Source organism: Calypte anna, chromosome 2, assembly GCF_003957555.1.
Source record: "Calypte anna isolate BGI_N300 chromosome 2, bCalAnn1_v1.p, whole genome shotgun sequence".
NCBI lineage: Eukaryota > Metazoa > Chordata > Aves > Apodiformes > Trochilidae > Calypte > Calypte anna.
The window spans coordinates 48,072,645-48,092,599 of record NC_044245.1 but is presented as its reverse complement, the minus strand read 5'-3'; the positions used below and the strand labels follow the sequence as shown (position 1 = coordinate 48,092,599).

Below are 19,955 nucleotides of genomic sequence, written 5' to 3'. Positions count from 1 at the left end.
CAAATCCCCAGACATTTTTGTTCTGATGTGTAGGTCCCAGTGACCACCCAAAACACAAAGGAAAACTCAGTCAAAGCTTCTGATTCTTACTTGGTTTTGGCATCAAATTCATGTTAAGCCACAAATACCACCAAGTTTCAACATAAAACCAGAAACCTTCCCAGACCTCTTCAAAAGATTCACAGCTCCATGATGAATGTGGGCTGGTGCCTGGGAAACCATAATACCAGATGAGTTTCCTGTGGTTTCATGCTCTGCTATAGACATCCAGAGCTCCACTAGTTGAGACAGCAAGTTTCACCATGCAGTGCTGGCAGGACATTAGTGTTACCCTGTCCAGACCCATGCTCTCACTCCTTACCAAGTCATCTCCAGTATATACTCACGTTTCCTCTGTTGATATAGACTGTGACTTGACCCTCATCTCTGATCTCAGAGAACATAGGTGCTCCGACCAGCAGGTCTGACAACCCATCAGAGTTCAGATCAACTGCACATAAGGAGGAGCCAAAGTAAGAGCCCATCTGTAACCAAGTCGAGTCACAACAAAGCATTCAGTATCTGCCCACACACAGGAGGAAATCATTTAGGCATGTTTTTTATTTTTTTAATTTCAAATTATGTCTTGCTTTATCACTCAGAACACTACTATAGAGAAAGCTTAGGGGCTCATTCTGGCAGGATTAAACACTTTACTGTAACAATGCACCAGCTTGGATGTTTTACCAACTGAATATAATTTATGCCCTGGGACACATGTAAGTGAGACACTTAAAGAGCTTTCTTACACGAGCCTTCCACTTGTCAAATGCTGAAGAGCAGGAAAGGGTGAAGTAAGTTTCTCAAACCAAGACCTAACTAGTGATTATTCAGGCCCAGTGACAGAGACCTGAAGTTGGGTTTTACAGATCTCCCAGGAATACTTTAAAGAAAAAAAAAAAGAAAAATAGGCAAAGGGTAGGGTACCCTTAAAAACTGGAATCTAAAATTACTTCTTGACTGCAAACTGTCTTACCCTGTGCTATGTGTATCAATTTGTTATTGGTCACCTTCAAATAGCAGTACCAGTTGTGGGTTTTGATCACAGCCTTTCCTCTCATGTACAGGAAGGTGGATTGACACAGAAAAAGTCTTTCTCTAAAAGCTTTTCAGCTGATACATAAAAGAACTGTAGCCACTTTTGATAGCCAGTTACAACTGCTTGACAAAACTAACTTCATTTAAGAAACACATTCATTTCATTGCATTACTTTTTACATGGGTTGACATTAAATACTAATGGTTTCCCAACTGGTACCCACATTACAAATTTCCAAGGTCATTTAAACACAAAAAAAAAAAAACCCAAATCAATATGATATTCCACCTTAACTTCATCCATTTTTGCTAAGGTACCACAGGCATACTCTTTGACACCAACTAGGAACCATAGTCTCAAAATTAAAAGCAACGTCCACAGGAAAATTGGAAAGCTACCATTTCTTATTTGAAACTTATTTCCTACACAGTAGGAAAAATTGAGGTTACAGAAAAAATTACTTAGTTTAAAAAAAAGAATGAATCACATTTCTTGCATGTTTTTACATTCCTCATTGCAGACCTCTGCTCCACAGCCTTCCACTCCTGATAAGTTTAGATGCACGAGCCAGAACTACTGGGCATGGTAGGAGATGGGCATCAGCAACTCTATTCTGTGCAGTTCTTAAGATCTAAAAGCTGCTAAAAATATATAGAGGGGTGAATTAAGGATAGAGTTTCAGTTTGTAATTCAGAATTTTTGTGTTTGTGTGGGTTTAAGGTCAGACCTCAAACATCATTTGATTCCAGTTATTTTGTAGCTTAAGTTCCCTTGTGGATCTTTTATTTGTTTATTTTTTTAATCCACTAAGGTTCTAAAACAAAATTCTCATGGGTAAAGAGAGAAAGTTATGAAAAGCATTTTACTATGTATTCAGGCAGTTTTGAGGGAAAGGCTATTATTTACTTAACTGCAACATGGTACGTCTGCAGCGTGGGTGAGTTCACAGTGCTGTGAGAACCTGAAGTCTGTGTAGTTAACATTTGTAACAAGGCCCTGCATTTTCCTTTTTCTTGTCTGCATTTGATTTCCTAATACAGCCTCCAGCAATAAAAAAGGGAAGGAAGAAAGTGACCTGCTTTAATGTCAGTCTAACAAGAATGTCAGAGCAATGAACTTTCACACCAGTGGGAAGCACACGGCGTTTTGTGAAAACTCGTTTCCAGGCGGTGCCCTTTCCTGGTTATATTTCAATCACAAAAAAAAGAAAGGGTGATTTAGGACAGCCTCCTTCTGTTTAAAATAAAAAACTCCTTTCGATTTTAGAAAATTTGTAGATGACAGATGCTAGTGGGGAAGGAGAAGATGACCTTGATGACCTAGAAGTACTTGAAGAATGTAAGTACTTGATTAGTCTAGTTACATATAAGAATAACGCAATTAAATTGAATAAAGGAAAGTTTTTTGGCTGAGACCTGGATACTTCCTGATAGCTCTGTTTATAAGGCTGAGGAATAGTTTTCCAGGAGCACATCCTTAGGGACATTTAAAAGTCAACAGGGGAAGAAATGAACAGGAAGCAATCAAACACAGAAGATGACCTGGATGAACTGGAGGTCTTTTCCTTTCAAGATGTCGCAATTCTGCTAACACAGAGAAATAAAAATTTTGGAAAGGTCCTGAAATACAAGTCAGACCATCCACCTACACATCCTCGCAGTTTTCTTCTATTCCAGACATGTTTTTAAAAGACTGCAACAGTGTTTTGTAGGGAAAAAATAACAAAAGATGCTAACACTTGCAACTTGAAGGTACAATCAATCACTTTAGATCCTTGTGAGGTCTTCCTAGAGCCAGAAGCCACCAATAACCTTTTCCTTCTGAATTTCTGCTCCTTCCAGGAGAACGAAGGCAAACCCAGGTAAGGAGTATCATTTCCTCACTGCATTATTTCCCAGTAGGAAATCTTTTCGTTATTTGTAGTTAGACATACTGTCCACTTTGTTTTCCCTGCAACACATCTGCAGCAAGCATTTTGTGTAGAGCTAAAGAGAAACTTAAATTTCAGTCACATGGGCATTGAGCAGCCATGACCTCCACAAGAGAAAGGGCATACAGTTGGTCTGTACAACAGGTTTAGCTGGGAGGACAAGAAGAAACAGTATTTGGTTGGCACTTCCTGCAGCAGTAGAATGAAAATGATGCTCTGAGATGCCCCTTCCCCCTTCTCTGCCCTTAATAGAAAACACAAATATGTAAAAGCTCACCTTTTTCCCAGAAGCCTGAAAAATCTTTATTAAAGATCCTGAACGTCTGTCTGTTCTGAAAATATAAACCTGAAAAGTGAAAAAAATGAAAAAGTTAAACAATACTAACTACAGAGCATGCAGCACTTTGGTGCTTCCTCAGTATACTTAAATCACAATCATGGCCATGACTACTGGCAAGATCCAATTTTGAGACCACTTTATTGCTCAGTCTTCTTCTAAAAGACAAAACACTGAGTTCCCTATTTTACTGATGAATCACTGGCCTCTTACCACAAGCGATACCTAAATAGTATCTTGTCACCTACTTTTCCGGTGCACGTGTGTGTATTTAAAAGAATCTGATAAAGGAATTTTCCAAATGAGTGCCATCTGGAGACTACGTAGAAACAAGCAGGGCAAAAGGCTGAGAAGGCATAACCCTGCTCCAATTCCCTTTTCCAGCTTTCCCTTTTCAGGGACACAGGCCTGCACATACTGCACTGCAAACTTCATGCTTTAGTAAGGGTCAGAGTAGAAATCACAATGAGACCATCCAAGTCACTTGCACCCTGTCTGCCTGAAAACACATGTAAATCAGAAAATATAGTCTGCTCATCACTCATTTCCACAGGAGAAACTGTTTTATCAGGAACTCTTGGGACTAATAGTATTGATGCAAGTTCAGTAACAGATATTCAACTGAAATGTAAGACCTACAACACATGGACTGTAGAAAGAGACTCTCTGAAAGGCTGGCAGAAAGGCTGTCTCAGTCACTTTTTGAGATTCCTCCAGCATTTGCCAGGCTTCCTCCCAGCAGGTGTTCACAGTTTGCAGGACAGGATCCCTTACTTCCAAGGCCACGTGGCGGAGCCAAGCACTTGACATAGCTGAATATGTGGTGAGTTATTAATAGGTGGTGGGACAGAGTTCAAAGCTGTTTTCAGCAGAGAACACAGCGCAGATTTACTGTGGAGAATTGCTCTAGATATAAAGGACTCCACAGGTCTTGCAAGAGCACATTTAGCAGCAAGAACATGATGCCAGGTGTCACAACTCCAAACCCAGTCTTAACAAATTACACTCCTGGTGACTTTGGAGAAATTACTCAGTCTCATTAAGTGTCTTGGCTTTACCTTCAGTGAAAAGAGTGCAACAATGCTAATCGCTTTCTATCAGGGAAGTGGAAAGGATTAGTTTACTAGAGAGTGTAGAAAGCACAACAGGACTGTTCAGTGTAATGTCCAGTTCTCAACACCTCTTACTGACTCTTTGAAATGTGTTCCTGCTATCCCACATCTCATGCCAAGGGAGAAAACCAGGACCTTCTGCAACTACAGCAAAAGTCGTCAAGCTACAGGGGCAAGGCATTTCTCACGGATCTCACGTTAGCAGCTGGTGTTCTTTTTTTTTCCCCACCTTGTACAAAAATTAAATCTGTTCCACAGAGAAAATAAGTTGGAAAGAAGTGCATTGGAGAAGTCATAACAGAGTACACCTGGGATAAAGAAACTCTGTATTTCCCAGATACACCTTCTCAGTAGGAACTGTGCTGCTATTATATCCCTTATGTCCTGGTCATATCAAACAAGGCATTTGTACCAATTTCATCCTTTACTTTCATTGCATTTTCCCCCATTTGCATCTCTACCCTCTGGGACACTGTTACTGCCAGAAATAATCTGCTTAAGCCAAGGGACAGTGTTGCTGGTAATGTAGACCTCTCACTCCCTGCTGTCACAACTCAGCTACAACTGATGTTGTAGGATAGCCAGAGGGAGGAAGATGGAAGGTGGCTGTAGGACAAATGTTCACCATGCTCAAGCACATGGTGGAAACAGGCCCCAAAAGGACCAGACTTTGAATGAAAAGGGGCAAAAGCAGAACCTTTACACGCTTTCCCTCCCTCTCCCCATCCCAGCTTCTCCACCTTTGGTTGGAAAGTGTACAGGAGTCACAGTGCTAACCCCAACTCTGCTCCTGACAGCAGCTGGGTATTCAACACAGTAACAAGCAGGTGTACCTAACTCATATGTATAGCTATAGGAAAACCATTATTTTTTGCTTTTTTGTTTCTTAAGAGACCAAGATTTTTAAGTGCAGCTGGCAGAAATCAGATTTTAAGGCACTAAACATAAGAATCTTACGAAGTTTTAAAAGAGACATTAAATTGCCCAGTAAACAGCACTTCATGCTATTAGAAATGTTACCCTGAAGTAAATATTGAAACAGCCTGCACATGAAGAGCTGAAGAAAAAAGCAGAAGACAAATTCTGGTTTTGAAGTTTTTAAAGTTTTGTTTTGTTTTCAGGCAACACTGACAAAATGTTACAAATCCTAAACAGAAGTGGTGTGAATTAAGTGCTGCCAGTGTCACGTTAAAAAAACTCCTTTAGGGATTTAGTGAGAGACAGGAAAGGAGGAACGAGATGGAGGAGGAACGAGAGGCACAAGGTGGAGAAAATTTTATGATTTCAAACTACCTCACCTCTCACCTGTACAGTGATCCAAAACTACCTCACAGAAATCTCTTTTCTTCTCAGACATGTGGGAACTGCATCGACATCACTTTTTTTTGCCCTGTTGCATCCTACCACATTATTGTTTGACAAAAAAGCCGCACCTTTCCAATGCCTCCATCCTGAGGAGCTCCTCCTACAATGTCCGTGGTAGTTGGCTGAGAGAAATGACCTGCTGTCACTGCATATCCTGAGTGGGAGATGGGGTGGGAGAGGAGAGAGGAAATAAGTAAATAAATAAATAAATAAATAACTTATGAAAGGAAAAAGCCTGAGAAACCAGTCAGCCAGCTGGGTGACCCTTGTTGGGTTTCACTGCTGTTCCTGGGCTCCATAGTTGCTAGTGTTCAGCAACTCTTCTGCCCAGGATGCACCAATATTCAGCTCAAGAGCTCAGAAGTGGGAAACAACAGTATGCCCTCCAATGCTCTTCCAAAAGCTGAGAGAAGAAGCTTTGTGTGGAGCCTGGCAATGGACACATGAAACAGGTACAGGAAGCAGCTTAGTAAGCCCAAGTCCAAAAAGGGAAGCGGTAGAACAGGAAGCACAAACAGAGGAAACAAGCCACAGTATTCCATCAAAGTATCCCATCAGGCAGCAACAGTCCCACAGACCAGACAGAAGTACCCTCATTTAGCTAAAATCACTGCCCAAAGAAGGCTTGGAAAACTAAGGGCCTTTTTTGGTCATCAGGGAAGGCAAGTGGACAGAAGGCAGAGGTCAGAGAAGTTAATGGCTTAAAAGAATTTTTGTTTAGGTAAGGAGAAAGAATGGGAAGATAGATCACATAAAGAAAGAGTGTATTTGAAAAGAAGATCAAAGATTCAGTCTTATTTGGTATATTAAAATGATATATAATAACCAAAGGAGAGTTAGAGTGCTTTCCTTTTAAGGCTGTCATGTATTTGCTTTGCTCTTCTGCTGTAAATTATGAGACTCTTGTCTATGCAGTAAACACTATAATTCAGGTCTATCAGTGGCAAACCTACTTATGTCCTTAAATATGTGTCCTCATTTAGCTATTGCCAAGCAGCACCTTACATTCCTTTAAAGACTAAAGGTTATGGGGAATAAGAGAGTTCAGTGTGACTCTTTAGTTAAACAATATCAAACTATGTACTGTTTGAAACACATTCTAGGTCTCAACAGTCTTAGGTACTGAAGATGAGGTGAGAGCCTTTAAATTAAGTGTATTTGGAACATTAGTTGGTTTTAGAGCAAGTAAAACCAACTGAGTTAAAGATGTACTCAAGCCTATAGCAATCCCTTCACAACCTCCTGCTGTTGCCAATGACTCACTTACATGGTGCTATTTTTGTTGAAATAAACTTGTTGCTGCAATATACATTCTGTAATTTTGTGCTGCACCCATTTTAAAGACAGCTGTAAGCAGGCATGCAGCCTAACCCACAACAAATAATTTGTCCATCACAAGGCAAAAGCAGGAACATAGGAGGCCCACTACAATCCAACCTGCTTTTCAAAGTGCATTTTCTACACTAGTCAGAAAAATAAAAGCAAAGTTTTTTAAAAACAAGCAAACAAAAATGGAATATTCTGGCTTCTCTGCTTATATTTCTTTCCATGTGGATAATCCTTTCAGACGTTCTTCCTTTTCACACTTTTCATAAAAAGCCTCTACACCACTAAAAAAAACCAATCAGTATCAACTTTATAGCATCAAGGCCTTGAAATCTCTTGTTGGACTAATCCATTCCCACAGTGAGCACCAGAGAGCTGCTTACCAAGGTATGTGTACCGCCGGGCTATCACAGCATCATCGTTGAGCTTGTAGTACATGTTGTCAGTGAGATTCAGAACTTTGACAGTCCCTGTCCAGTAATAAGACCCTGGTGCCCCCATGATGACCAGCTCCTACAACAGGAAAAACAGAATGCTGTGAGGAAGAGGATGAAGGGAAAAAAAATAACAATCAAAACTGGACAAAATCAATGCTTCACATAGTAATGGAGAAGGGACAGGATATTTAAAAAAATTATATACCCATCTATAGCAACCTCCATTCTGTGTGTATGTAGAAGATCTTCTTCCCAAATATGGAAGTCACTGCACAGATCCTAGATAAAAATGATCTCCCCTTTCATGGTCCATTTCTGCTCTGGTCTTCTGTTGCTTCAATAAAAGACCTTTCTCATCCTTACCTACCATCAAAATTACCCTTGCTAACGCAGCCTACCCAGACCCATCGTTCAGATACAGACTGTGCCTCAATGCTGGTTGACATGCTATACCAGTCATGAAGGACACAGAACAAAGGATTTTTATTTCAAAACTCTGAAGCTAAAGAGTTGCCATGCACACAAGAAGCAGGGGGTGTGTTATGTCATGGTTGGAACATTTTGCTTGCCCTGTCCTCAGATACACTCTGCTCTTCAAGAGACAACCTGGCTATTTTTCATTACAGACACCCAGCATGATTCAGGATTTTAAAAGACCAGAAATCAAGGAAAGTTTGATCCAGCACGTTCATGAATGATATTTCTGAATCCAAATCTAAAGTACATTTAGATACAACACAGAGTGCAAAAATGTTGCCTCAAAGCATCTAGCGTCCCTACAGAGAAATTACTCCTGGATGTGATTTTAAATACTTTCAGCAATGTACTAATAAATATTTCCAGCAAAGGGACCAAATTAAGCCTGGGGAGTATTAAGCCTAGGTAAGTTCTCCATCCCTCAAGGACTGCTTTGCTTCATGTCTCCACTCCATGCAAGGCCATGAATGAACTCCATCCCTGTGGGAAAATGCTCCCACATCCAGGACCCTTTCTGATTACCAGTTCAGTTTGGGGGGGATGAGATGTTAAACAAGGAATTTTCCTACTAAGACTACAGGGACGGGACTGCAAATCCAATGAAAGAGCAGGATGTGCTTGGCAAGAGCTTTTTTCCTTGGGAGGGCCCTGCCCTTGAGGTCAAGAGATCATTTACCGGCAGGAATGACTCCCATCAGCAGCACTGAATATACGGTAGGGGCTTGTCTGTTTGACCCAAAAAGCCATTTATCTGTGTTTCCTGCTCAGTGAGCTGCCATCAGGCTGAAGCAATGAAAGTTCAAAGATATCTTTTGAACTGGGGTAGCAAAGGAGGATTTAAAGCATGAGAACAGAAACAGGCAGGGGAGAGAAGAGAAGCCAGGAAACAGCTGCTGCTGGCTGAACATCCCGTTATCAGGCGGTGCCACTGTGGCAACATTGCCTGACACCCCACTTCACTCAGAAATCACTTTCTGCTATTTTAGAGAGGACACATTTATTCTACCTATAGCAGCCTGGACCATACATGCTGCAGACCAGTGTATATATCATTAGGAGTGAGCATATACCTCACATGAGAGTAACAAGGAGCCTGACACTGAAATAGCTTTTTTTCCCCCTTAAAAAAAAAAAAACAAAACACCTTCCTCAAAAAAACCTTCAGCCCTAAACATTATAAAAAAGCATCAATAAATACAACAATCCTTGACATAAGTTAAACATGGTTGAAAGGCTTCTGCCCAGGAAAAAAATATGGTCTGATATTTAGAACAGCTCTGAAACATACTGTGCCATTCTACTTTTTCTTCATTTTTTTAAAATAAAGAACTGAAGCAGAATTTTAAGAAGTGTTTATCACATGCATATATGCATTTGCATTTATACATTCGCATAGATGCATAAACCCACCTGTAAACATACAGAAAGGAAGCCATCCATGGTCTACATGATCACTTAAAGCATTAATGTTGGACCCAGAGATACCTCTATGCAAGTTTTGGGAAGTACGTGATAAAAATATACCCTGAGGGTGCTTCCCAGGGACAATACATTCATCAGGTGTTGTATATGATCCAAGCACCTCGTCCAGGAGGCTGGACAAAGCAGGCAGGTGTTTGCTGGGATCATGCTCATCCTCAGCACACAGTCCAAGCTGTTCTCAGAGCTCCCCTCCAAGGTGACACAGCAGGAGAGCCTCTCACCAACCCCATCCCACCTGTGCATCTGCTTCTGCTCACCTCAGTGAAGAAGCCTGCAATCCCCGCCTGGCATGAGCCGTGCTCCTCCCCATACTTCTTTTTGTACTCTGGATGGGAGAAGGGAAGAAAAAAAACAAACCATGGTTATTACAGGCAACACACCTGCTTTCCACCTGGGCCAGCTGCATCAATACACAGCCTGGAGAGATGCAAGCACACAGGACTCCCGGGTTTTATCAATGGATCTGCCACCAATGGGCACCATGGCAGCATCCTCACCCACAGCAGGGAGTAAAACAAGGGGCCTGAAATTGAGGGTACAGCTGGTATGCTGCCCAGGGAGATGCTAAATGAGCAGTATCACAGAACCACCGTGACGGCAGCAGCACTGCCCCAGTCAAAGTGCCTTCCCCTCTGGCAGCAAAAGGTGATGCACGTCTGCATGAAACCAACTCTGGACTAGGAGGTTTAATTCTCAGCCCCATCACTACACCTCAGAGAAATAAAATTATTTTCCCCTACAGTGATGGTCACCAAAGCCCATAAACATTTCTGGTAAAGGGATGTTTCAGGACACCAGCCTCCAGACTGAGGTGATAATTGAGGAGCAGCCACTGCATTTCTAACTGATAAGGCTTGATTGGGGGATGCTGAGGTCTGCTACTTTTCATGGCCACCTGCTCAGAGGTCCCAGTTCACAGGGGACCCAACCAGTAGCACGAGTTTTTTTGTCTGGTTTTTATGTAGCTATTGTTTTCCCTGACAAACCTCGAGAATTTTTACTTTATTTTTTTGCAGAAGAGGAAAAAACTGTTTTTAGAAGGGGGAGGAAAAAGAAGGGGGAAAAAAAAAAGGAAAAAAAGGAAAATCACTATCTGGCCTGCCTTAGTCCAAGTATTTTCAGTTTAGGAGTGTTTGAAACTTAAGAGCTGGATCAGAACCTTTTTTTTCCAGAGCATTATTTTCAGATATGTACCACACTAATGATTGCCCAGCTTCAGCATATTGCCACTTCCTGTGTATTACAGTAATTGAGATTGCAAGAACATTAAATATATATAGCTTGATAATTGTGAATATTTTTTATATTTATTTACTCATTTTAAACAAGTACCATTAATTCCTAAATTATAAAAAAAATTATTACATCAATGAGCAAATTGGCTTGTTGGAATAAATCAAGTTCCTTTTAAGTTGCATTTTATCATATTGAAGATAAAAATTAATTATAAATTGCTGCCTTCTCAAAAACATTGTACATGTGTGTATGTGAATATATATACATACACACATGCACTCATACCATTCTCCCTTCACATATTATACATAGTCCCTTCCAACCATCACAAAGATGCTCAGATTTTAAGGAATTTGCTGAGATGGTAACAATTGCACAAGGAGAGGATCATACAGAACAGTGATTTGATCCACAAATTACATATCAAATGCCTATTAGCAGACCAGGAGGGTGAGAAGCACACTTGGGTTTCCTAGTGGGAATGCATGACAACAATTCCACTGAGAAATGAAATCTATATTTGCTCATGGCTATCCGAAAGCACTGGGACTCTGAATCCCTATCTCTCCACATACAGTCTGTCACACAGCCAGGCACTCCTTGCCTGGGGAAAAATATTTGTTTATTGATACGAACATTTTTTTTTATTCAGAGAGCTAAGGAGATAAGGTTTCGCCCTCTGGCATTTCCTGAAAAATAATGCTCTGCGTGCCCTAAAGGCCCTGCTTTTGTAATGGCTGGATTCCCACCCTTGCAAGGGCTGAAATGCAGCAAGCTGCATATCTGTCCCATTCACAAGCTTTCATTTCCAGCCAAAATTTCCCTTTACGTGATGTACTGAAGTGTGACCAGACCTCACCTCTTCCCGATTTTGCACTCGACCTATGGCAACTCCCACGTGCTTTTAATTCAGAACAGAACACCACGAGCCACTGCAGCCCTGGAGGTCTGGAATTATCATAGAATCATAGAATTGGCTGTGTTGGAAGGGACCTCAGAGATCATCAAGTCCAACCCTTGAACCACCATTGCGGTTGCTAGACCATGGCACTGAGTGCCACATCCAGTCTCTTTTTAAATATCTCCAGGGATGGAAAATCCACTACTTCCCTGGGCAGCCCATTCCAATGCTTGATCACCCTTTCGGTAAAGAAACTCTTTCTAATATCTAACCTAAACTTCCCCTGGCACAACTTAAGACCATGCCCTCTTGTCTTGTTGAAAGTCGTCTGGGAAAAGAGACCAACCCCCACCTGGCTACACCCTCCTTTCAGGGAGTTGTAGAGAGTGATGAGGTCTCCCCTGAGCCTCCTCTTCTCCAGGCTGAACAGCCCCAGCTCTCTCAGCCTCTCCTCATAGGGTCTGTGCTCGAGTCCCTTCACCCGCCTGGTTGCCCTCCTTTGGACCTGCTCCAGGACCTCGATATCCTTCCTAAACTGAGGGGTCCAGAACTGCCTAACCTGCCAAGGGTTTTTTTTTAATGCCAGAGCTCAAGCTTTAGTGGTTTCCTAAATTCCACCTTACATGATATATTTACATTTTTTTGATGGAGGGCTAGAGGAGCTTAGGCTGCTGCTCAGGCAGCACAAGTGACCACCATGCCCTGCCTGAAGAGCCACTCCAGGGCTGCACAGCCACGGCTGACCCTGGACAGCCAGGCCCCCCACCTGCCATGAGACCTCAATGCCTGCCATCCCTCCAGGATCAAGGGGCCATGTTCCCTGCTGGGTCTTGCTTATGACCCATGCCAGGGCATAGCCTTTCAAAAGCCAAATGTGCCCCCCATCTGGGACAAAAGGCAGGAGGACTCCACGTGTATTTCTTTTGAGAGCAAGACTCGATGCTCTCTGTGTCAGGCCCATAACCAACCTCTGCAAGTAAGCCCTGCTGACAATTTGATGGTTTTAAAATGTTGTTTCCCTATAAAATTGTGTTACTCTTGGCTCACAGTTTCTTTAAGTGTCTCCTTCAAAAAACAGACATCTCAATTTGCTTTGAAATAAAAGAGGAAAATTTCCATAGGATATTTAGCTTGCACAGCAAAATATTTCAGTCAGGTGAATAACAACATAAATGCAGGGAATACTTCAGTGAAGGATGGAAAGCAAATAAAACTTGTTTTATTAGTTTGGATTTTCAAGTTTCTCTTTCTCTTATTTTAAACACATTTTTTTTCCACAATTCAGCAACATGTAAAAGCCTCAAACACAATGGCAGCTTCTCCAGCCATCAGAGCTTTGCCATGGATTTGAGTGAGGCCCAAACATCTCCAAACCATGGCTCTGCTTAAGTCCAGTCATCTGGGATGCCCCATCCCTCCACCCACACCTGTGGGTGTCAATGGTCCAGCTAGCAAGAGTCATCCCCTGAATTCAAATGGGAAAAAAAAGACAACAAACAAAGGGCATGTAAAAACATGGGAAGAAATAGAGGGAATGGAAACAACTTCAGCAATGGAAAGAGGCAGTTCTTCAAGGGTGGTAGATGGATCCATAGATTCACGAAGCTGCATTTAACAAAAATGCAATATTGTTTTGTTTCTTAGGATAAATAAAATATTTTTTTTCTGACAAAGCAACAGATGCACAAAAATTAAATCATTTTTGCAAAAAAAAAAAATTGTTTTATTAGCCAAAACATTGTTTTATTATAATGTTGCCTAAGTAAAAAACAAAATTAACAAAACAAAGGGAGACCAGATTCAGAACCCAAACATAAGAGGATGCAACACAGATGATTTTCATCAGCAATATATGCATTATTACATATACTACATTGTTTTAATTCTCATGCACTGACAAAACAATTATTCTTTAAGTGAACCAAATTATTATTAACTGCAATGCATAAGGAATGGGAAAGACTCGGTGGTTTAAATAGTCGTGCAATAAGCTGAGTTGGTATGTCCAATGAAATGCATACTTTCACACTGTTCACAGCCTTCTGTGATGCTCAGTGTTTTTTATGTCACTTATATTGCCAGTACTATCTACTCAAACTAATGGCCCCACTTTTCACTTAATTTAACTGACTAGTTAAACCCTGGTTGTATCAGTGGGATGCAGCAATTCAAGTAAATCCAGAGTTTGTATGTAACTAGTACTTCTGTGAACTGAAGAAAAGACATTAAAACATTTTGGATTGAATAAATACCTGAAAATAATTACCATAAAAAGGAAAAAATAGACTTTGCAGAAGAATAAATGGATCCATCACATTAGCACAGCATGACATTCAGCAATGATGCAAAGCAATGACCATCCTTCCTCCTTGCAGGCATCAAGCCTCCATCTTATGACTACACAATCTAAACATAGACAACATATGATTTGATCTTTTTTCCTAACATCTTTGAGAGGAAACAGCTTTTGAGATATTTTTCAAAAAGAAACAAAAGCACAGAGACACAAACACCTCAGACATTGAGGCTGAATTTAAAGCTCTAGTAACACAGAGCAGACATCAGCACCACGTTTTGGGAGGACCCAGACAGATGTAGAGATGTAGAGATGTTCCCCAGAGAACCAGGAACCCAGCATGGAGAGACTCTGGGCTCCTGGCCTACAGCATAACCCTATCAGCACAAAACCCCTCATCAGCCCACCTAACTCCCATCTGCAGCACTACAAATCCATGCTCAAGTGGGTCTCCTTTTCAGCCACGTAATCACGGTCACAGCCCATGTCCTGGACTGTCATACACCAGCCCCATAGACTTCAGCTTCCTCCCAAGCAGCAGGATGGCACAAAAACCAAGCAAAAGGCACGAAAACCAAGCCTGCTTCTACCTCTCTTCCACTTCACTGCACAGCAGGGACACCTGTCCCTCTTATGACACTGTCATCCATCCATCCATGCATCAACACAGTGAAATGATCAAACAGCAGGAATTTGTGCAGTTACTCTGTCAGGTTTTAGTTTTGCACACCTGAATAGCAACATTTGCATGAGGTTTAAATATTGCATACAGTGGATTCGGTAGTTTCCGCACAGCTCCAGGCAATAACTGCTGTCATGAACAGCTCTTTTGTTTTTACACTTCTTTATTGTTCTTTCTCATCTGCCCACAGACTGCTGTGCACCCCCAATTACACAGACCACAAGCCACTTAAACTAACTGCTGTGCCAGCAGCTGATAGCAAAGAAGTAAGATGAGGCTGAGTATGGAAGAGATGGCTGCCTCTGAGACTTTGAAGATGTGTCAAATAAATACATAAAGCAAAAAAGAGAAGAAAATGGTGGTGCTTTGTAACCATGATGATCCTAGGTTATAAGATAAATAAGGCTGAGGAAGAAGAAATTAGATAAAGCAATATACAAACAAAAAGGATAAGCTGTGATGCATGACGATTCTGAACATAAATGCTCCTCCATTTTTTCTCTGAACAAACCTCTCTGAAAGACTCTAACCAAATTTCAATGCCATAACATAGTATGAGCTTCACAGTGCAATAAAATCATGTATCTACCACCTTGACAGAAAAAACAAAGTGGACAGCTACAGTAAACTACCATTTGCACTGAGAGCCTCTTCCTTCCTACATGACAGGATTTCACTATACTAGGAAAAAACAGAGCAATCTTTCTGAACTAGCATTGTGGTATTGGGTCTGCACCACAAAGCATGGATGTTTTGATAGCTCCCAGAAAACCACATGTGGTCTGGACCTTGTGAGAAAACTTGCTTTTCCCTTTGGAGATGAGGCACATGAGCATGTGCTGCTGCCCTTACTTACTAACCAAAGAGTCCATCAGTCTTCCCCACCTCTACCACCAACTCCTGCCACAGAGAATTAGGAAACCACCCCAGCTCTCCCCATCAACTGGACTGCTTCTCATGGTAGATGTGGCCAACCTTCTTTCACAAACTGAATGCCTTGAGGGCAGGGTGAATAAAGAGGCAGCTTCCTTTTTTTGGAAGGCCATTAAAACTAGGGGAAAAATAAACAAGTAAAAGCACTGCCTGGAAGACCATGGCTCCATACGCCAGCTATACCACAAAGGACATCCAGCTCATATAAAGCAGATTAGTTCCTACTCAGAAAGATTGCATTTAACTATTAGGCTTGCTGCTGTTCTCATTACCTCTCAATCGGTTCCAGACTTCTGTCAGCCCTTTCAGGGAAGCCAGACAAGAAAAGATGGATTGAGACTACTATGTTGTTGTACCACTACTGTCCAGTCAGGAAATTTCCATTTCCTCCTTTGTCTTTAATTAAGCCTGCTTTATGTGGAGAGAAAACATACCATATGTATTAAGTACATCTGTCCCAAGGTCAGACTCCTCTCCCTTTCTGGCACAAGACTTCTGTTACACGAGCTAATCATTCGTCTTGAGGTGAACATACACACAGATGGAGTTTGATGTGCATTCAACTGGCCTGCATCCGACACCAATTAGGCAGCCACACCAGCCTCTCCCAGGGCTTTATCATCTCACCTGTGCTAACAGGGCTTCTGAAAATCAGGACACAACTGCCTGCACCCATTTGCACATGGCCAGTCCCAGAGAAGGCTGAGATGCCAGGAACTCAGCGGGCAACAGCCTGCTCTCCTGCTCAGGGCTTGTAGCCGTGGGTCTGGCAGTCTCCCAGTGATGGCCAAGAGGCTCTCTGTGTAGTGGCACTTCAGCTGCATCACACACCATGTTTCTTATCCCTATCAGGCTCGCCACTTCTCCCCTCTGGGCTGTTCCTCAGTGTCAGTGTAGAAGAATTTCGTCTGCTGCTTCCAGAAAACGAAGGAAAAATGTTATGTTACTGCAAGGATGACTGCAATCTTATTTCACAGCAAACCTCAAACAAAAAATTCCTCTTCATGACGTAGCTCGGCCATCTCTCTCTTTCAGCTTGTTTTATTGAGATATAAAACATCCAAGAGTAAACAAATGCATCCAAACATCTTGATTCTTTGTGATTTTGTGTCTGACAGGGTGGGAGCAAGAGGGTGGGGCAGGGAAAATCAGTCCCAAACCTCCAATTTTCACTCTAGCATGGAGTAAAATAAAGCCAACATCGTACTGCACCAGCTCTGCCAACTTTCCACTGGCTGCTCTGCGTGTACTAGGCCCACACATTTCTATTTTCTAGCAATTCCTGGCAAATATCCTGTCAGATTAGCAGCAGTTTTACTCCTAAGACATGACGCACATAAAATCACAAGCAGTTCATCTCTTCCAGAAACCACCTCCCCGCCACAGCTTCGGGCGGGTTGTCTTTAAGGCAGTGCAGGAGCAGCGACACAGGTTCAGAGGGAGCCCCATCAGTGTGACCATGCACTGACCATAAAGTTAATACTGCATTATTGGCAGTGCATTACCTCAGTGTGAGGCCTTATCCTGCTTTTGCTGACAGAAACAAGGGAGGGGAAAAAAAAGATAAATGCGGTGAGGTGCTTCTCGTGACACAAAGACTTATCTGGTTACTTGTATTCCACTGCAGAGAAGCTGGTATGGCATGGTTGAGAGACTTAAAACCTCTCACATTTCAAGCAACAAGCAATTTCAGGGTGGGAAACACTCAGTGCATGAGTGCATGGTGTGTCCAGCGGGTGCACAGCTTTGCAGTAGCAGCTCCCTGAGCAAAGCCTGGAGGGAAGTGAGGAGCTGCCTCCAGAAAAAGAGCGGGAATGCAGCTCTGTCACACAGCTGGCTTCACAGGCCACCAAGCTGGGACACAGCCACTTGCCAGCAGCAGATAATCTCACTGGAACATCCACCATCTTACCCCTCTCCCACTTGCTAATGTCAGCGGTAAGCCTACTGCTGGCTGCTGCTAACTTCAGAAGGGGGGAATGAATATAAGCAAAGTAACAAATAGAATTAGAGGTCTTGTCACAACAAACCCTGGTCCATCTTGTCCTCTGAACTCACACTTCCTCAGGCTCCCACAGTTGAGAAGGGAAAGAATGCCAGGTGCAAACAGGAGAAGCCAAGAAGGTATTTTCCCCCATGTGTTTCTCGGAAGGCCAAGATATCTTAGGTGATACCCTATTTTTTTCCTAACAAGACACTCATGCGCTCTTGGCCAAGGAGATGCTGTCTTCTGAAATCTTTAGGAAAGGACACATGATAGAAGAGTCTCAAATGCAACAGAGAGCTGGAAAATTAAAAAGCTGACACTTGAGATTTGGAGCAGAAGTAGCAGAAGCAGCCACCCACTACTGGAGCTGAAGCCCTCCTTCTCCATGCCCTGCAAAGCCAGACAATAGGAAGGTCCAAACAGGGACCAAGACAACTTATGGAACCTGAAACAGTTTAACACAAATGCTGCAGAAGTTCTCAGAAATTAGCAAAGTGTTAAACAGCCCTTTGCTCCTACTTCTCTGATAAATGAGAACAGAAAAATTATAATATTTCCTTAAGATGGGCAAATTGGTTCCTAATTGCAATATAATTTATGATTTTTACTCTGTGCCACAGCAAAGTATGAAAGGCCAAGCTCAGATCAATATCTACTGATTATTCACAGAAGGAAGAAAGAGCTGTTGCCTCAAAAACACAGTTCAGAAATGTATTACTCCTAGCAAAGTGCAATCACACACAATAAGTCACAGGACCTGATCAGTCATTCTGCTACTCTCCCAACTTCACTGAAAATCCAACCTCCACCCCAGCTGTGCTGCAAAGCAATCACGTGTTACCAAAAAGAAGAAATAAAAAAAAAATCAGTAGTGAGCATTATTGTGGATAGCTTTGGAAATAAAGGGGAAACACAGGAAATGTAAAATGAGAGAGCAGCAAGTGAGAGAGACGAGCCCCACTCCTGGCCCCCACACCCTTTTCTTACCTTCGTAGCAGGGCAAAAGCTTCCTCCCCTTGGGCTGCAGGTTCGGGGGAATGATGTTGCAGAAACCATGGGGCAGGATGTATTCTGTCTCATAGTAGATGTTTTTCCAGCGGTGTGCACATGCCTAAACAGATCATATCACACGGGTTATTTACCCAGAGTCACAGGAGAGCCCTCTGACCAAGGAGCAGAACACATGAGAGGGACTTCTCAGCATCACACTCACCATGTTGCCCCATCGCCCCCCCTTTACCCAACTCTTTCTAGAAAAGCTGTCTTCTCACTGTTATCTTCTGCACTCTCTGACCTGGCAACTCATATCTCAGCCTTCGTATGTGCATGACTAGGAAAACAGCAGGTCTCAAAGCAACACAGAGATCATGCTGGAAATTTCAAGACCTCACTGTGTAGGAATCCTCACAGTCAGTGAAGCCTTTCTAAAGTAAAGATATACTGATAAAACCCAGCTGAGCCAGAAATGTGGGGGAAATGTGGGAATAAAGACACTGAAGATTCACATTGGAGGATCAGAGTGATGCTAAGACTTAGAAGCTTACTGAGACCATATTAATAGGTAATCCCACCAGAGGATGCATATGTGAGTCAAAGGCTTGTCTCACTGGGAAAAGCAGCTTTGTTTCTGGTGACAAAAGTGCCTGGGCCTTGCTTACTGGTAGTGAATTTAAGAGAAAAAGCCAGGGATATTGTGGCACCATCTGCAGGTGAGCTGCAGAGATCAAGGTACCTTTACCTTTACAGTGAAGAATAAGATGACCTTGCAAAACCACAGCTAAACCAGTCTCAGCAAGATACATTGGTCAATACAACTGCCACACATAAGCACATGCAAAAGCAATGTGGAGCCTGGTTCATACCTTCCCAGAGCCATTTGCTCAAAAAAATTAACACTGCATTGCTGCCAGACAAACCACAAGTCGCCTGATGCCAATGGATTTTGTTGAAATAAAAAAAAAAAAAAGATGAAATGTGAAACGACAAGGGCTTTGAACTTAAGCACATGCCAAGCCATATCTCTAGCTGGTCTAAGTCACTGAAGTCAGTGTAGATGTGTCCATTTATATCATTTAAGGCTTGGTCCCATGTGCATAGAGCAGCAGCTATGCTACAAATCATCTCCTCCACATGCTTTTCACTTTTCCTGGAAACTTTAGGTCAGTCCCCTTCAAGATCCCCACATGTGACCCCATCTTTCTCAGTCGGGACACTCCCTCTCTTCCTTCCCTGTGCCCTACACCACTTTTCTGCCTCAGCAGTTCAGAGCTGAGCACATTGCCCATGAGAGCATCTCACAGTAAAAACACCATAAACCAGGCACAGTTGTATCCAGTAAAGGACTTGAGCAGTGTATCAACCACTGGGAAACTCAAA

At 42.3% G+C, this 19,955-nt stretch overlaps 1 protein-coding gene across 1 annotated transcript in view; it reads right to left on the bottom strand.

Annotated features, from left to right (window-relative positions):
* The window catches only part of ITGA9 (integrin subunit alpha 9), a 212,134-nt gene that overhangs the window by 176,336 nt on the left and 15,843 nt on the right, over positions 1-19,955 (bottom strand). The window contains exons 4-9 of the mRNA XM_030445225.1: positions 18,567-18,690; positions 9,802-9,869; positions 7,532-7,661; positions 5,891-5,976; positions 3,286-3,354; positions 387-524 (exon numbers count right to left, since the gene is read on the bottom strand). Coding sequence (XP_030301085.1) covers positions 387-524; positions 3,286-3,354; positions 5,891-5,976; positions 7,532-7,661; positions 9,802-9,869; positions 18,567-18,690 — 615 coding nt within the window. The remainder of the gene's footprint in view (positions 1-386; positions 525-3,285; positions 3,355-5,890; positions 5,977-7,531; positions 7,662-9,801; positions 9,870-18,566; positions 18,691-19,955) is intronic.